We start from the raw sequence: 19,088 nt of genomic DNA, 5'->3' as shown, positions 1-19,088 counted from the left end.
AGGAAGGAAGAAATAGAGAGAGGGATAACTCATATTTGTGGGTGCCTCTGGGTGACGCTGTGATGCTAGAACTCTGCAGCAAGAGGAAGATACCGGTACACCTGTACAGGAGCCTTGTAAGCAGCTTTCTCTCTGCTTGATTTACAGCAGGCACGTCCAACAGGTAGATTGTGATCTACCAGTAGATCACTGGATGTCTGTGGTAGATCACTGCTAGATCACTGGCACCCCTAAAAAAAGCTCACCCAAAATTTTCCTCCTCCCTAAAAAAAGCTGAACTATGACCTGAAGCCCTAAACAAAAATGGGCCTCCCTCCCTCCTAAAAGAAGCTCAACAAGTTTGACCTAAACCCCCCAAAACAGGGCTTCCCTTCCTTAAAAAAACTCAACAGCTTTGACCTGAACCCCCCAAAAGGGGGTAGATCACTCCCAGTTTTTAACTCTGTGAGTAGATCAGAGTCTCTTGGGAGGTGGCCACCCCTGATTTACAGTATACAGATGCTGGAGGAGGGGCAGACTGGAACACCACTGCTTTTTATAAACATCACTGTGTCTATCAAAGCTACACCCCCCTTCTTATTCACTTCCTTTTAGCCTTGCAGGGCCACCTTAGTCAAATTGAATCCTCTGCACCCTCATTAAATCGCCAATAGAACTGTTAATGCGATCCCTGAATGCTCATTAACAACTCCCACTGAATAACAATAGGGTGAATAGGGTGAACCTTGCCTGAAGGGATATTCTGCTCCATTGTCTTAACTGCTTAAGTACCGGTAGCCACTTTGCTTTATTTATTTGATGTGTTTTTGTTACAGCTGTGTTCCCCCCCCCCCCGCCCCCAGCAAGTGGAGAGCTGCTCTTGCTAAAGCAAAGCCCTTTCCACTTCAATTTTTGGAGGGGGAAAGTGCTGGTTATGGTCTGTAAAATACAATAATTTTTTGCTTCTAGGGGGGGGCAGCTGCCCCCTCCTGCCCCCCCTGTCTACACCCATGTTTTCTCAGAGAGCATTTATTTTAAGAGTATATATGCTGCCCATCAATAAATATTAGTTCCGGGGTGGTCAGTAAGGTTCCTTCTGTCCACTGCTCCTCTTTGTTCATCCCTAGAGGATCCCTGTTACAGCTTTGGGTGTATTTACTTTAGCAATGTGCTGGGCATTTAATGGAACACAGGAGTGAATCCATCCCTACAGAATATTAGCTTGCCGTTTGTTTTTGTTGGCATCCTTCTGTCTCGAGAGGCAATGGCATGCACCGCTGGGGGTGAAGTCAAATCACTGCGAGTACCAAATCGGCCTCCCTGGGGCGCAAGCCTGGGCAGTGTGTATGGAGGCCCTGGGATGCCCAGACAACAATACCAGCCTCACTGATGTGGTCCAGAGGAAAGAAGAGCAATACGTTTGGCACCAACTTGGAAGGAGGTGTACAAGGCACCATCCAACCATCTTAGGGAGTCCACTATGAATTGTGTAGGGTGTACTCCTTAGAATTTTCTTCTCCCAAATATATCCCGCAAGGCAGCAGAGGTTTAGGACCAGAGTTTTCCTTCTCCTAGATGGGCTACCTTCTCAGGTTGGCGAGCCCCATCTGCCCCTCACTTCCCTCTACAGAAAGCAGGGCCGGTGCTAGGGCTTTTTGCACCCTAGGCAAAATCGCCTTCTGGCGCCCCCCGGCACATGCGTCATGACGCATGTGTCATGCCCCTCGCACAATGCCACTGATGCCCCTGTGTCCCCTCCATAGGTGGGAGGAGCGCAAGCCAAAAGGAGAGCTCAGTGCCCTCCCGCCTATGGAGGGGACGCTGTGAGCTCCTCAGCGGCTGCAGCGAGCGAGCGGCGGAGGCAGCAGCAGCGGCCATAGCTGAAGGCTTCAGCTATGGCCGCTGCCACCGCCACCGCTCGCTCGCTCTCTGCAGCCACTGAGGAGCTCACAGCGTCCCCTCCATAAGCAGGAGGAGCGCGCGCGCCGTGGGAGGGCAGCGGTGGTGCGGGTTTTTTTGCAGGGCAGGCTGGCCAGCGCCCCCTCCATTTACACGCCCTAGGCGACCGCCTAGTCCACCTAAATGGATGCACCGGCCCTGAGCAAGTGCAGAATCTGCCTTCTTGACCATCGGAACCACTCTTGGTTTTGTCCACTGAATCTGCTACAGCTTGTCTTTGCATGCAGAGGAAGTCCCTCACTCACCGAGACCCATGCTTTAAACCAGGCATCCCCAAACTTGGCCATCCAGATGTTTTGGGACTACAACTCCCAACATCCCTAGCCAACAGGACCAGTGGTCAGGTCAGGGATGATGGGAATTGTAGTCCCAAAACATCTGGAGGGCCGAGTTTGGGGATGCCTGCTTTAAACGTATCTTGCATATGCACTCGCAGACTCCTCTCTGTCCTCCATGCAAACAAGCAAGTTCAAGGGCATGTTCTAGCCAGGGAAAACAATCAAGGTGGGTGCTAAGCAGTCTGGGTGGGGATGAGCATGGCTGATGTGCAGCTTGGGGAGGGACTCAAGGGCCAGATGTGGGTGCCAGTGGCCCTCAGCTCCCTCACCCCTGTGCTTAAGGCACAAAACCAGGATGCGCGTACAAAAGAGGTGGCTGCTCAGCTCGCAGATGATGAGCCTGAGCTTCGACATAGATAATTCTGGATGGGATCCAAAGCAATTAAGTTTATAATGGCTCAGGCTGTCTAGCTGCTTTTGATGAGTCTAGAGTGCCTCCTTCACTCAGGAAAGGCATATTGGGGTGGGAGGGACTCGCCGCTTGCCCGCTGCCTTCAGGGCCCCCTAAGTTGTGAAATGTCAGAGTGCGCCTTTTATATGATATTTGAATTGACTTAAGCCGAGGTGGTAGTTCCACAATGGCGTGAAGGAGCTTGCTGTTCCCACGGTAACGAAGAGTTTCTCCTGTCCCTGGGCGATCTGGTAGCTAAGATACCTGCGACCGCTAGGCTCTCCCCTCCTTTTCAGCCACTCCACCCTAGGTTGGCTGGAGTGTTTGCGCAAGAGGGGAGGCCATTGCTTTTCTAAAGGGAAGAGGCCTGGCTGAAGGGCAAGGCGGCACTTGTGCTGTTGACACAGCCTTTGGATGCTTCGATAAGGAAATAACTCTTATTTGCATGCCACCGAGAGTCCAAACAAACAGTACAAAGCTCTCCCGTCACCTCCGTCCAGGACCAATCCCAGGCAGGGTCGCCCATCTCCATGGGGAACGAAAAGAGGGACCACAAACTGATGGCCATTGCACTCCCAACACCTGAGTTCCAACAGAGGAGGCTAAGGACAGGCTGGTAAGCAGAAAGACCGTCTCAGAGTTCCCTTTCTATTATATTTCAATTTCAGTTCAAGCAAAGGGGGCTGTTGGGGGGGGCATGGGCATAGTCAGGATTTATTTTAGGCTTTATGTTGAGTGGGGGGCGCAAAACCAAGTTAATTGCGATGCAATTGGTCAGTTAGTTAAGTGTTTTTATTTATTTACTTGATTTAGAGAGGAAGCTGCAACCCCACCCCCACCCCCTAGGCTACGTCCATAGTTGGGGAGAAGGATGAGAACCTGGAGGTTGTGATACAAAGGCAACATTCCTGTGCCATCCAGGAGTAGCAAAACTTTCCTTGCATTGCACCTCTGAAAGTGTGTTCAAGGACCATCGGAGGGGAAAACAGAGCACCAAGTGCTGTTTGATTGGCTATCCAAACAATTGGGTGGAACTTTGGCAATGCTGTTAAGCTTTGAAAAAAAAGAAATTGGGCTGCCTTTTAGCTGGATCGAACCAATTTCAGGATTTTTCAGGACTGAATAAATCAGGGGTCAGCAAACTTTTTCAGCAGGCCAGTCCACTGTCCCTCAGACCTTGTGGGGGGCCAGACTATATTTTGAGGGGGGAGGGAATGAACGAATTCCTATGCCCCACAAATAACCCAGAGATGCATTTTAAATAAAAGCACGCATTCTACTCATGTAAAAACACCAGGCAGGCCCCACAAAAAACCCCAGAGATCCATTTTGAATAAAAGCACACATTCTACTGAAGGCAATTGGGCCGGATCCGGCCCCCGGGCCTTAGTTTGCCTACCCATGGGGTAAATTAATTGAGGGTAAGGCTATCTGCGGCTGCTAGGCCTGATGGCTATGCTCTGAGAGGCGGTAATAATGCTCCTGAATACAAGTTGCTGGGAACCACAGGAGGGGAGAGGGTTATTGTGCTTAGGTCTTGTTAGAGGGGTTCCCACAAACATCCGGTTGGCCCCTGTGTTCTCTACCATTGGGACGAAGCCTCGTGGAGATCTTGCATTTAGTAGGGCTGCAATGTTGAATCATTGGTTGGTTAGATTAATCAAGTTAAAAGTATTTACTTGACTGAAAATATGCCCCTGATTAATCGAGTGGCTCTTCTTAGGCTGCAAGTGAACAGGGGGGCCAACTTGAATAAAATATTGCCCCCCCTGCCCCGCTTAATCAATCACAAAAATTTTACACATCACTTGGGAAGACAGGCGAACTAATACCAGTGTACTGGAAGAAGCAAAGATCACCAGTGTCAAAGCAATAATTCTTCAACATCAACTTCGTTGGACTGGTCATGTTGTGCGGATGCCTGATGATCGTCTTCCAAAGCAACTACTCTATTCCGAACTTAAAAATGGAAAGCGTAGTGGTGGTGGTCAACAAAAGAGGTTTAAAGACTGTCTCAAGGCAAATCTTTAAAAAATGTAGTATTAAACACTGACAACTGGGAAACACTGGCCTGCGAGCGCTCCAGTTGGAGAATAGCCTTTACCAAAGGTGTCATGGGCTTTGAAGAAACTCGATCTCAGGATGCAAGGGAGAAACATGCTAAGAGGAAGGCACGCTTGGCAAATCCACACCGTGATCAACTCCTGCTTGGAAACCAATGTCCCCACTGTGGAAGGACGTGTGGATCCAGAATTGGCCTCCACAGTCACCATTGTTAAAACCGTGTTTATGGAAGACAATCTTACTCGGCTACGAGTGATCACCGAAGAAGAAGAAGAAGAAGAAGAAGAAGAAGAAGAAGAAGAAGAAGAAGAAGAAGAAGAAGAAGAAGAATCAATCAAAAGACACAGCACACAGAGACCATTTGAACAGCAATGCCCATCAACTTGCGGGGGGGGGGGCTCCTCAAATATTTTATTGGGGAAGGTCGAAGGGACTTTTGCCCCTAGGAGTTGGCTCCTATGCAAGTGAAGTGAAGTGTGTGTGTGGTGTGTATTAGAACTTATAAAAATTGGCAGGCGGCAAGCACAGCCTTAAAAGACGCTTTCTGTTTTCTTTCTCTGTTTGTTGCACTGGCTTATTCTGGAATGTTCTATCAGGGTATCTCTTATGCCAGCCACGAGTCTCACAGTCTACTAGTGTAGCAGAATTTCTACCACATCCTATAGCTAAATCCCCCCCCACACACACACACATTTGTGGGCAGCCTTCTAGTGGGGGGCACTGGATAGCACAATTAATGTGGCGCGAACAAAAGATTGCTCTGTAAAAGCCATATGACCAATCTATTCATTTTAGCACCTTTTGAAAAACAACAACAATGATTTATATTTGTGCCTGTTTCACATACGTCTGGCTTTTAGGTGCTTTGAGCCGTTTATTTTACTTTTATTTTTGCTTGCCCTTTGTATCTAGGATGCGCTTGGTTAGAATCTCGCAGTCACTCCGATAAATACTGGTGCCATTCACTGAACAATGGCAACGGTGACACCTGATCAGCACAGATATTCTTCACCCATCAGCTACACCAGCTTTGGGAATATTGTGAGTGCCTTGGAATGCCGGAAAAAGATAACGTGTGTCTCTATTGTGAGAAGGAAACAAACTACGCTTATCGGTGGACGTCACCTGCTGGCAGGAATGAGATAGGGAGATCAAAAAAAGAAAATAAAAAAGGAGGAGAAGGCTCTGAGCTGGCAGGCAGGGTTGGCAGCTATCAGGAAAGTAAGAAAGTTTCCATGTTCTGGGACACATGAGGCAGGTCCAATGTTCTTGGGTGTCACTGCTTTCCAGGCACCGCTCACCTGTGGCTCCTAGAAGCTATCGGCATGTGGCAGCAGCCACACCTCGGGAACGGCTTTGACTGGCCCGCTAAACCAGGTGAGAGTAGCTGATGGGTCTCAAACCCTCTGTGGGAAACTAGGGGTGGAGTCCTGCACTGTGGATATGCCAGCTGAGGAGCTATAGCAGGAATGTGGGACCCAGAATTGGCCGGGGCTGCTGGAAGTTGTAGTCTAAAACATTAGGAAGGGTCCAGGTTGATGAAGGCTAGCCTGTACAATATGGTGGAAGAGTTAATAATAATAATAATAATAATAATAATAATAATAATAATAATAATAATATATTTATTACTTACTCTGGGCAGCCTCCAACAGAATATTAAAAATACGATAAAACACCAAGCATTAAAAACTTCCCTAATCAGGGCTGCCTTCAGATGTTTTCTAAAAGCCAGACAGTTGTTTATTTCATTGACATCTGATGGGAGGGCGTTCCACAGGGCTGGTGCCACTACCGAGAAGGTCCTCTGCCTGGTTCCCTGTAACCTCACTTCTCGCAGTGAGGGAACTGCCAGAAGGCCCTCGGAGCTGGACCTCAGTGCCTGGGCTGAACAATGGGGGTGGAGACGCTCCTTCAGGTATCCTGAGCCAAGGCCAGCAGTGTTGTTTTAGAACACTTTTCAACTAGAATCCTCAAAGAAGCTAGCAAGATTTATAAAACACAACAGAGATGCTCCAAGAACCACATGTTCTCTTACACACAAACTAAAACAACCAGCCCCGCGGAACCATCAGTGGCACAACAATTCTACAGCCCCACAATCTTTCAAAAAAATACATACGCATATTTGCATAAGCAGCATTAATCTCCCTGATTTCTTTGAGTCGTGGGATCTGTGAAACAATTGGGAGTTCTTTGTTTTGGAAACTGGATATTTTTAGACTTTCCTTTTAATCTCTGTCTTCCCACACACTTGGTTCCCCTCCAGTTATCCGAGTGCACACACTCCTGGCCTTGAAAGGACGATGACTAACTGCACATCACTGCCTCCCCTTTTATTTTCTGTGGATCCCTGTATAATTTTTTTAAAAAAGGTAAACATAAATGGGCTCCTTGATCACTGCAGATGGTGACAGCAGTCACGAAATTAAAAGACGCCTGCTTCTTGGGAGAAAAGCAATGACAAACCTAGACAGCATCTTAAAAAGCAGAGACATCACCTTGCCGACAAAGGTCCGTATAGTTAAAGCTATGGTTTTCCCAGTAGTGATGTATGGAAGTGAGAGCTGGACCATAAAGAAGGCTGATCGCCGAAGAATTGATGCTTTTGAATTGTGGTGCTGGAGGAGACTCTTGAGAGTCCCATGGACTGCAAGAAGATCAAACCTATCCATTCTTAAGGAAATCAGCCCTGAGTGCTCACTGGAAGGACAGATCGTGAAGCTGAGGCTCCAATACTTTGGCCACCTCATGAGAAGAGAAGAATCCTTGGAAAAGACCCTGATGTTGGGAAAGATTGAGGGCACTAGGAGAAGGGGACGTCAGAGGACAAGATGGTTGGACAGTGTTCTCGAAGCTACGGACATGAGTTTGACCAAACTGCGGGAGGCAGTGCAAGACAGGAGTGCCTGGCGTGCTATGGTCCATGGGGTCACGAAGAGTCGGACACGACTAAACGACTAAACAACAACAACAACAACAAAACATAAATACTGGGGATGACATCTGACGTTAGACCCACTGAATATAATAGACACAATCAACTTAGGTTAATTAATTTCATCGGGTCTGCTTCAACTCATGCCATTAAAGGGCTTTCATACCACTTCAAACAGTCTGGGAGCTGTAGTTTGTTAGGGGTGTTGAGAATTGTAACCGTAGCAGCTTCCTACTCCCCTTTCAGAGATCCAATTGCCAGAGTTGCTTGGGAAGAAGGTTAAACCACTTCTGGGAGGGGAACTTCTGGGAGGGGAACAGGAGTCTCCTCTGAGCACCCTTAAACTACAGCCCCCAGAATTCTTTGCGGGAAGCCACAACTGTTTAAAGTAGTATCCTAGTTGTGAATGTGGACCGGGAGTCCCCTTGGTACAGTTTCAGCTCAATGGCCCCCTTCCCGTTCTTTTCCTATAACATGTAGATTTGATGAAGAAGCTTCTGTGGTGACAGGAAATGGACACTGACAATTCATCTGCAAGCCTCCAGCTCACCACCGAGCAAAAGAACAAGGAAGCACCACCTGAGGTATGAGCAAAATCCACACATTATTATTATTATTATTATTATTATTATTATTATTATTATTATTATTATGGAAGGCGATGAATTAATCAAGCTGGAAGTGTGAATGGGTCCAGGCTGGCAAGCAAATTCTCTTGGCAGCCATTGTTAGTCCAAATGCACTCCAGAAGCAGGCTTGAAAAAGGAGATGCAGCTGGATAGGACAGGCTATCTAAATAATAAAATTGCTGTTGACAAATAGGTGATGAGGTTGAGTGATTGATTTATAGAATTAAAATAACTATATGTACACAATAAAGTGGAGAGGACAAACCAAAGCGATGGCTTTTTATCGAACCTGACACCAGTTCACCACAGTGCTGCTCCTGGGAATGACATATTGACTCAAATGATGTTTGCCACACAGGTTTCCTCCTACCTAGTGGAGCTATTGCTAAATAGCCATATTTTCTTCCGGTTGCCTAATTATTATAATCATCACAGCGTTATAATTGTTCTGATTATGATCATTACAGGTGCATGTCAGGGTTCAGGGTGTCCTATGATTCTTGTCTTGTGTTCGGTGATGTGCAGGACATTGTTGGGTGTTGTGTATGCACTCCAGATGTTCAGCTGAGCTGTCAGGCTTACCGCAGGAAACAATTGCCGTATGTAGCAGAGGTAGCTTTTACTTAGCATACACAAGCACGCGCACACACACAATGTATGTGCGCTATTTACAGTTGCTACAAGAAGTTTCACTCTTTGAGCCTAGAGAGGATGCCAGTTTATGAAGTCGGGATAGCAAGTGCAAAATACAGTGCTTACAGAGTCATGCAATTGCCAAGAGTTCTCCGAGTCCAAGAAGCCTTGCAAGCCGTCCATCTTCTCTCAGACAAGCTCTTCTCAAAGCTCTTACACATTTTCACAGGATATTTCCAAGTTTCCCAACAGATTATCCTGTACTCCACAACAATGAATGCTGTAATTTGAGTCCTTATCTACCCAGCGCTATGTGCTATTTTGTCCAGCGACTCAGATAAGACAGTCACAAGATGCCTGCAGCTGCACTGTGGGAGGGCGGAAAAACCATTTTTGCAGACGGATGGAGAATTAACCATTTTCTCACTTTCCTTAACAGTCATGAGCATGTAATATGCCTTGTACAGGCCTATTCACTGTGTCGCCCTAGCACTGGGGCAGCATGCTGGGAGTTGTGTTGCCCTGGCATAAGACAGGGTTGTCATACGTTTGGACATAGCTGGGATTTGTCCGTCGAAAATGGCATCTGGGTGAAATTTTCAAAAATCAGTCCAAATGTCTGGGGAAAACCCGGGCATATGGCAGCTCATATCGGAAGTGTCCGGATTTTCGCTTCTTGAAATATGGCAGTCCTAGCGTAATATACTTATGTTATGCTGGCCTGCAGGAGCAGCCAATCAGGCTGCTGGCAGAAGTCAATCCACAAACTGATTGGCCCACAGGTGTAGCCCTGAAGTAGCCAATCACACAAGGCCCATTGTGTAAATAATGTATATAAGCAGATGGTTTGGGGGAAAGGGCCATTCTTCTCCTCTTCTCCTTGATGACTACGAGCTGAATAAAGAGCATGAAATTCACTCTCGACTCCGAGTATATTTCAACAGTGGTACAATTATACGAGACCAAAAATGGTTTGACCAGATGACTTAAGATCCTGCTCATCATTCCAGGATCGTGACTATTCCTGAGACACAACAACAGCCATCTTGATGAGACCATAGGATCAGGGTGCAAAGGTGCAATTGCACTCCTATTACAGTTGTACCTTGGATATCGAACACCCTGAAATTCAGACATTTTGGCTCCCAAACGCCATAGACTCAGAAGTGATGGTTCTGGTTTGCAAATGTTCATTTGGAACCCAAACATCCGACAGGGCTTTTGCAGCTTCTGATTGGCTACAGCCAATCAGAAGCCGCGATTTGGATTTGGAATATTTTGGAAGTCGAATGGACTTCCGGAACTGATTCCATTCAACTTCCAATGTATGACTGTACATGACTGTACATTGAAAGTCTCAGTGGAATCAGTAAATGAGTTTAGGTTTAGGGCAGAGAGTTGAATAGAGACAAAGGTACACCATGATCAATAGTTCACACCCAGAACTGATTCAGGACTTTAAGCTAACAATAATTTCTTGTTCAGTGTTACTAATTTCCAGCTACCCGTCTCCCAATTTGTTTTCCCTTGTCAGCTACCTCCCATATTCATCAGCCTTGTGGCAGATCCCCCCCAAAGAATCATGGGAACTGTAGTTTCCCCCAAGAGCTACAATTCCCAGCACCCAAAACAAATTACAGCTCCCAGGATTCTTGGGAGAAGTCAGGTGCTTTAAATGTATGGCATGGATCTGCCATAGGTTAATTGGAAAAGTAGCTGTATATTTGTTGGCTTTGAGAAGTTATGTTCCCCCTCCTCATCCTGGCTTCTTGTATTAAGACTTCTTATTTTGCCTTTAGTTGAGCCCTGTACCACATTCTGAAGGCACCTCAAAATACGATGAAGATTTTTTCTCTGGGCTAAGCCCAGAAGAGAAGGAATGTCTAGAGAACTTGCTGCAGGCAATTGACTCCTTGGATGATGATCTTTTGGAGGAGGAGGAAGAAGAAGAAGAAGAAGAAGAAGAAGAAGAAGAAGAAGAAGAAGAAGAAGAGGAGGAGGAGGAGGAGGAGGAGGAGGAGGAGGAGGAGGAGGAGGAGGAGGAGGAGGAGGAGGAGGAGGAGGAGGAGGAGGAGAGTCATCAGGAATTGGCAGAACCACTAGGTGAGATGAAATCAAACCCGTTAACATAGATTTGCGGACGTCTTCTAGAAATGTAGAGCTACAACAACTCCCATCAACCCTAGCAAACATAGCCAATGGCCAGGAATTATGGGAGCTGTAGTTCAACAACATCTGGAGGACCAAAGGCTCCCCAGCCCAGATCTACAACACGTAGCCAGCTGGCTGGTGTAGCGAGGTCCATTCTCATGTGGCTTCCTGCAGCTGTGATTTGGCTGGTGGTTTTCATTTAACACATTAAAATCAACATCTTCTTACTTCCCTGCCCCCACATCCCACGCTCACTGATGCCTACAGTCCTTTCTGCCCCATGCCTGTGTGAGGGGTATATTTCTGCTCCTCTACAGCCTCCTAGGCCCCCAGTAGCACACTGCCTTCCTGTCAGACTAGTGGGAATGCCAGTTTCTGACATTCCATGCCTAATCTTTAATTCTTAGCACTTAGAATGGTGACTGCCAACAGGCAACTGCCAACTTCAGCCCACATACACAGTAGATGGGTGCATCTCTGTCACCCCAAACATGGATCTTTCCCCATTAAATCAGCTTTCCTCAGCCTGGTGTCCTCCACATGTTTTGAACTACAACTCCCATCGTCCCCAGCAAGTCAAGGGGCAATGGGCAGTGATGATGGGAATTGTAGCCCCAAACTTTTGGGGGGTACCAGTTTTGGGAATCCTGCTTGAGATCTGAAATCCGGTCATCCCATACCTGCCAAGTCTCCCGCTGGAAAAAGCGGGATCAGCAGCGGCGCGGGACCGGAAGTTGCGTAGAAGCAACTTCCAGGGCCACTCCGCCCATGCGTGGGCACCGGAAATAGGGCAGAGCAGCACCGGAAGTCACTTCTACGCATGCCCGGCGGCCATCTTGGTGGTGGCCGCATGGTGGCGGCCATCTTGGTGACGGCCGCCGCCATGCGACCACGCACCACCAAGATGGCCACCGGGCATGCGTAGAAGCGACTTCCGGTGCCCACACATGGGCAGAGCGGCACCCAAAATGGAGGCTCCCTGGCAGGCAGGAAATCTGGGTGATTTCCGGGATTTTTCTCCATTCGGGAGAACAGCAGGAAACGGATTAAAATCCGGGGGTTTCCCGCGAAAAATGGGATACTTGGCAGCTAAGGTCATCATCGCCCCTCTGCTTTCTGCCTTCATGCTTGATGTGCTTACTGTGCGAACCATTGGTGTAGCATTCGCATAGCTGCAGCAAATGCATTTGCCGCAACCGTTGCGTTGAGGTGGACCATATCTGGCTGGGCTGGAAGGGAGAGAGTTCTTAAGGAAACCTCCAACCTCTTTCCTTAGAATCATAGAATTGTGGAGTTGGGAGGAATCCACAACGTTCATCTAGCAGTTGCAGGAATCTCAGCTAAAGCATTTGTGACTTTCTGCAGTCAACTTTCCTGACTTAGGTCGGTTGTGTGTGCAGGTGCAGAGGACCAATGCAAGAACAGTGTTGACTCCCGGATGCAGCAAAGTACGCCTGTGGAGGCAGCCTCAGCCAAGCCCGGTTCTCCTCGCCCTGCCCTTTCCAAGATTAAAGTGTCCAAGTCCCTTTTGGAGGAATCAGCTGACATCACTCTGGGGAGGAGCAGGCCCAACCCTTCTTCTCCCAAAGCCAGAGGGCCTCATAGATTGGCGGAATCTCACCCTGCTTACTTCAGGAAGTTTGACACAATAATGAGGTCAGGGGTCAACGTCCAAGAGCTTCGCTCTCGCTTTCTCCACCACCTTGACGTCTCCACTGCTGTCAGGGAGCCAACAGAGGATGCTGCGGGAACAGATAAGAAGCCGTTGCCGTTGCCTGGAGGCCAGAGGTCCCCTAGGGATGAAGCACTGCAGAAGTTGGGCCTCTTCCAGAGAATTTCTAGCATTCCAAATATGAAAAGTCCTCTGGTGCCCACAGTGGGCCAGCATGCCCAGGATTCACAGGCCGAAAGTCTGAACCACGCGGGAATGGCAGGCTCCATCAACACCATGGAAGAGCCTGTGAAATATTTCACACACCCCAATCTCTGAGAGGCGAGAGACTCCAGGCGTTCAAGCCCTAACCCAGGTTCTGGTTTCCTTGGAATGAAGGCCAGTGGAGACTGATGTCTTTAGGATGTGTGGTTTTATTTGCACATATACTGTATACAACCTAAGCATAGGATGGAGGGACTCATAGCATTAACAGTCCAACAGATCTTGCTTCCCTATTAGGTTTCCAGAGAAGACCCAAAGTGACCAGTTTGCCCCCCCCCCCAGAGCAAGACATGTCTCTGTCTCTCTCTAGCTTCCAGCCTCAGATAAAACAACACCCACCAGAACCAACTGCCCTGGCTTATTGCTCGCCTTCCTAGGATGTCATGGCATCCAGCCAGGTGAGGTGGGAAATGGCCCACCCATTTGTATCTATGGCTGTCTCTTAGGACATGTAAGGACGGTGCTTCGGGGCTGGATTAGGACCTTTAGAGGCCCTAGACACTTAAAAGGTTTTGGTGCCCCCTTATATATCAAATTCAAAACATAAACAATGATAAAACCGTAAAATTAAGTTTTATTTTTTGAAATGAAATGAAGCCTACATGAGGGTCGCTTAACTGGCCCATGAGAGCCGCTTATCTGGCCCATGAGCTGCTCCCGAACTGAGCCGCCCACTCGGTGAGTCCCCGCGTGATCCGGCCCATGCCTGGTAAGCCTTGCCGACCCCTGGTGTGGAGTGTCATCTACCTGCCAGACAGAATAATTTCCTGGTTGTACAAATCTCAATCGGATGTACAAAAGAGACAGTAAGAATACGATGAGAAAAGTACGTACATTAACTATACAGATAAGATGCACTCCGGGCAGTGATGGGAGGTCAATATTTCAGATTTAATAAGTTAGGTTCGATTACGGTTATTTGATGAAATTTGTTTTGTATATTGTTTTGTATATATTTGACTTACATTTCGCAACTAACACAGGAAGAACGAAACCACAAGCATGTATCTTTAAAATGTAACTGTCACAGACGCGGCAGTGGCTACTCTAGAGTAACGACTCCTCCAGGCGTTGTCTTTTCATTCTTTTATTTAGTGCTGATTATTTACAGTGCAGAGCAGTACTATGTACATGTTGTCAGTTAGGGGTCAGAACCTCCGAATGGAGATTCGCGCGTTTTCCTACAGCAAAGAAGTCTAGGGATACTGAATCTCCGCCCCCGTCGTTTCCTTCTCAGTTCCGGGGTCGGTGGGACTGGTCTTCTTCCTTTGCCTCCCACTTCCCTTCCCACACTGGGCATGGGCTCCGCTACCTTGCCTGAGCCTTGGTCACCACTTCCTGAGTCTCCGCTGGAGATCTCTCCCTCCCCACTAGTACTCCCGCTGGGTGATGAGCTGCTGCTTAAGATGGGAGGGACCTGCCTGTAAGTTCTGTCCCTCACAGTAACAAATGTTCAATATTGTATAATACTGTTAGTAACAAGACTGTATAAGAAATACTACAATAAAGGCATTAGAAAAGAATAATTTCCTGGTTGTGGGTGGCATGTGGGATGCTCTGTATGTGAGATAGGAACAAGGACACACACAACTGAACCATTTAGACAGGTAAACTGGAATCATAAATGGAAAAGCTACTGAGCTATTTTTATCTCTTCCTGTTTGATTCCTCAGATCATGTTTTTGCCATACTTGAATTAAATAGGTTCCAATTTCCCTGAGCCAGAAGCTGCAGCTGAAGTTGGGGGAGAGCATTAAGGGCTTAATTTGTTCTGATACTCGGCCTCACAATCTGCTTTCCATGCCAGAGCTAGACCCTATAACATCGTGACATCGGAAGAGTTGGAAGTGATCCTGAGCAGATGTGGGGTGCACTTTTCTTGCCACCGGCTAAATTAGAGAGTTGCCACACAGCGGAGATTAGGGGGCAGAAGGCATGCAAATCGGAGGTGCTGCTTGCAGTCAGACATAAAACCCATCTTTCATTTTTCTAGAAATGCAAAGTGCAAAGTGTGAGGAGCTTCTGATAAAACTGAGCATATGTAGCCTTCCTAGACCATCAATATCTTCTCCCTGCTCTGATTCCATTCAGTAGTCCTGTGGAACATTCCAGAAAACAAGGCTGGTATATCAACACATCACATCTTTGTGCAGCTGCCAGGGACCCACCACTAGCAGGGCCCACTGCTGTTTTAATATCCCACCAGGGGCTGGGTGGCCAAATCTGGTTGCTGCTCAATTTCCCAGAATGCCCCTGACTCCAGGGCACACCAGGGCATTATAGTGCATTGAAGCTTAACATAAGGTTACCAGATTTTTTTTCAATGAATACAGGGACACTTTTCAACTTCCTACTAAATAGATGGATTTTGTCAGGGGACTGATTTGTAAATCCGGGGACTTTTCCCCGGGAAACGGGGATGTCTGGTAACCTTAGCTTAACACTCACTGCACTGCACTTGATGCTATTGCCAGGAAAGCCTGTCAGGCTGGTAGCAAGCTCCCTAACCACAATCTGTGTATGAACAAACCTCAAGAATTGTAGGCCTGGCCCTTGGGAGAGCAGGAGAGCTGAGTAGTTTTTAATAATTTAGGGAGGCTTTCAAGAGCCACATCCATTCTAAAATAATATTTGTTTCATCAATTTTCAAAAGTAGGTAACAATCTTAACATCTTAAAAAGCAGAGACATCACCTTGCCTACAAAGGTCCGTATAGTTAAAGCTATGGTTTTCCCAGTAGTGATGTATGGAAGTGAGAGCTGGACCATAAAGAAGGCTGATCGCCGAAGAATTGATGCTTTTGAATTATGGTGCTGGAGGAGACTCTTGAGAGTCCCATGGACTGCAAGAAGATCAAACCTATCCATTCTTAAGGAAATCAGCCCTGAGTGCTCACTGGAAGGACAGATCGTGAAGCTGAGGCTCCAATACTTTGGCCACCTCATGAGAAGAGAAGACTCCCTGGAAAAGACCCTGATGTTGGGAAAGATTGAGGGCACTAGGAGAAGGGGACGACAGAGGACAAGATGGTTGGACAGTGTTCTCGAAGCTACGAACATGAGTTTGACCAAACTGCGGGAGGCAGTGCAAGACAGGAGTGCCTGGCGTGCTATGGTCCATGGGGTCACGAAGAGTCAGACATGACTAAACGACTAAACAACAACAACAACAAGATAACAATCAGCGTACAATAATGTGCTAAACAATGATCACCCCTCATTCCTCACCCCTCCTTCACCCAGAATGCATGTAGGACCAGAACATTAACTGAATGTGTGTTCTCCAGCCACATCCTTCAATCTGTCTTCTCGAATGTTGTGTGGCCAACTCGCCAAATAGTAATTATTTGACAGGCTTCCTTGCCTGAAAATTCTACCTAGAACCCTTTCTAGGGTAGTTTAAAAATAATAAAATAAGACAAGCTGTGAATTCCCCGGTGCTGAATCACACTGAGTGGGATGTAAAATCTGTATTAACTAAGCAGCACTTTCCGCCAGTTTTGTTTTAGAAGATGCCTTTAACCCACACCTCCCAAAGCTTTGTCGTGATCTAAAACGAAACAATCTGAACCTCCCCAAGACAAAACAAAGCTGACTCAGCTGGTGGGGTTAAAAGTTCTCTCGAGTCAAGAGGTAAGGTGTAAATATAAAAGAGGAAGAGGATGATATAGGCCAGGGACGTCCAACTCCCAATAGACTTTGATCTACTCACAGTATAAAAAAACTGGCATTGATCTACCCATTGTCGTAAAAAGACTGGCAGTGATCTGTCCAAAGTTGTGGATCCTTTTTTGGTAAGCCAAAGTTGTGGAGCTTTTTTTTAGTAAGCCAAAGTTGGGTGTTTCGTTTTGTTGCTTTCTTTGCTTTTTTGTAAGTAGATTGCTGTGGGACCAGAGATCAACCAGGATCTACCAGAAAGACCCCGCAATTTACCTGTTGGACATCACTGATATAGGCTAATGCCCCAGCGTTGCCTGGTGTGGGACTGGGGGAGAAGAGGACACGAGGCCAACTATGAGGGGAGCCAGAGCCAATGACAGACAGAGCCAACTAAGTCTACGCTTGTTCCTGTCCTCTTTCCTACAAGACCACCTGATGTCCAGTTCCCATCAGCCCCCAAAATCTGGAGGACATCGTGTTGGTTGCCTCTGGGATAAGGCAAACAGCAGGGGATAGCTGTTGCCTAGCTGTTGCCCTCAGACTCTTCTGTGGGATTTTGATATTCACCTGACTGACCTCTTTTTGAAACAGGATGCTGGTCTAGATTGATCTTTGGCCTGATCCAGCAGGGCTCTCTTTTTATCCTACTGAGGTGAAAGGAAAGGAGAAAAACTTGATTCTGGATAGGGAGACAAACCACCCCTTTTGTAAACTGCCACCCATGGGTTTATAGCTGCCGGGAGCTATAAACGTACGGTGGATAAATAAATGTGGGAAGTTCAACAAGCTCGTCTTTCCACATTTGACCTTAGCTGTTCTTATCTCACAGTTTTGTTCCTGCTGCTGTTTTTCTGGTGGGAGGGAGGAGCAAACATCGTCAGTTGACACGCTGGAAAGATCTTGGCGGTTAGGAGTTGCCTCAGGCGAGCAGCCTGCCATTTTGAGGGTCTTGAAATATTCATGCCTCACAATTATGCTGGCTTTCCTATTAGCAGCCGGCCTAACTGGAGAAGACAGGGAGAGATGAGTCATGTTCTAAGGAGAACTTAGCAGTCCCCGGCAGCTCAGAATTAATTTAGGTGGAGTTTTCAGTGTCACGCACCCTGCAACATTTCACAGCTGGAAATAAGGACACAGTTATTGCCTCTTTTCTCAATCCCAAGGCGGACCACCTGCCCCAAGACAAGCTCCCCGCAGCACTTCATCAATTACAAATTACTGCAGGCTCTTCTCTGATTTAATGTCACGTGAGAGTGTTTCTTCCTTGGATTAATGGTATTATTTTGATTAAAGAACATCTGAATAGCCCAACAACGTTATCAACCGCCCCAAATATATGAGCCATTTCAGTGTGTACGCTGGCAGGCTGCACATTGCCTTACTGTTCATACGGTATGTGTCCAGGTATGCGGGTGGCGCTGTGATCTAAACCACTGAGTGTCTTGGGCTTGCCGATTGTAAAGTTAGCGGTTCGAATCTGCATGACGGCGTGAGCTCCCGTTGCTCTGTCCCAGCTCCTGCCAACCTAGCAGTTTGAAAACATGCCAGTGCAAGTAGATAAATAGGTACCGCTGCGGTGGAAAGGTAAACGGTGTTTCCGTGTGCTCTGGCTTCCGTCACGGTGTCCCGTGGTGCCAGAAGCGGTTTAGTCCTGCTGGCCACAAGACCTGGAAAGCTGTCTGTGGACAAACGCCAGCTTCCTTGGCTTGAAAGCGGAGATGAGCGCCGCATCCCATAGTCGCCTTCTACTGGACAGAGGTCCTTTACCTTTTACCATATGTGTCCACTTCACCCATGCACATTACAGTCGTTCAGTTCAACCTACAACCGCATGTGGACTCAACCATGGGTTCAATAATAACACAAAGCTTGTAATCTCATAATATACCTTGAGCAAAAGATTTCTAAGAAGATTTGACATATTGGCCAATAATTATGGGGGGAAGAATGGAGATTGGTTGGGAAGTCGCTCGGTGAGTTGATTCCCTGGGTCCCCTGTCTGTCCAGTGGAATTAGTAAAGTCATTTCTGAGTCATTCTAGTCTGCTGAAGCTTCAATGAAATGACAGCCTGCCTTGTCCTCTATAAACACATCTTGCTCCCTATATGTTTATTCTTATCAGATCATTACTAATGCTTGTTATGATCAAAGTACAGGTCCTCCCGTCTTGGGTTATAATTAAATCCATTTCCTCATTTGAGTGATCATAAATCAGTTTTCCTATTAATTTGTAACTTTTCCATTTCTGTAAACTATCACTTTGTTATCTTTTATTATAGGAAACAACCCACCATTTATCATAAGTGTGATTTGTGACTTGGGTGGTGTTTCAAGTTATCTGTATAGTTTGAATGCTTCCAGAGGGAAGTTTATTGCGGAATTTGTGTTGTTCATGTCCACAAACCTTTTGC

General features: G+C 47.0%; 1 protein-coding gene across 1 annotated transcript; it reads left to right on the top strand.

Annotated features, from left to right (window-relative positions):
* Window positions 1-2,322: 2,322 nt before the first annotated feature.
* On the top strand, window positions 2,323-14,319 carry LOC118075941 (uncharacterized). Its single transcript, XM_088662634.1, has 5 exons — window positions 2,323-3,283; window positions 8,150-8,253; window positions 10,731-10,861; window positions 10,964-11,034; window positions 12,483-14,319. The coding sequence occupies exons 2-5, from the start codon at window positions 8,182-8,184 to the stop codon at window positions 13,070-13,072; spliced, it is 864 nt and encodes a 287-aa protein (XP_088518760.1). The 5' UTR covers window positions 2,323-3,283; window positions 8,150-8,181; the 3' UTR covers window positions 13,073-14,319.
* Window positions 14,320-19,088: the final 4,769 nt, after the last annotated feature.

This window comes from Zootoca vivipara, chromosome 2 (assembly GCF_965207765.1).
Source record: "Zootoca vivipara chromosome 2, rZooViv2.hap1.1, whole genome shotgun sequence".
Lineage (NCBI taxonomy): Eukaryota > Metazoa > Chordata > Lepidosauria > Squamata > Lacertidae > Zootoca > Zootoca vivipara.
The sequence above is the reverse complement of the archived record's forward strand: the minus strand, read 5'-3'. Positions and strand labels throughout refer to the sequence as shown.

Excerpts from the sequence above, each read along its gene's own strand:
- LOC118075941 (XM_088662634.1), top strand. The coding sequence starts at position 8,182 with ATGGACACTGACAATTCATCTGCAAGCCTCCAGCTCACCACCGAGCAA. Across the intron at positions 8,254-10,730 it reads ACAAGGAAGCACCACCTGAG|TTGAGCCCTGTACCACATTC; the intron begins GTATGAGCAAAA and ends TTTTGCCTTTAG. Across the intron at positions 11,035-12,482 it reads GGAATTGGCAGAACCACTAG|GTGCAGAGGACCAATGCAAG; the intron begins GTGAGATGAAAT and ends TTGTGTGTGCAG.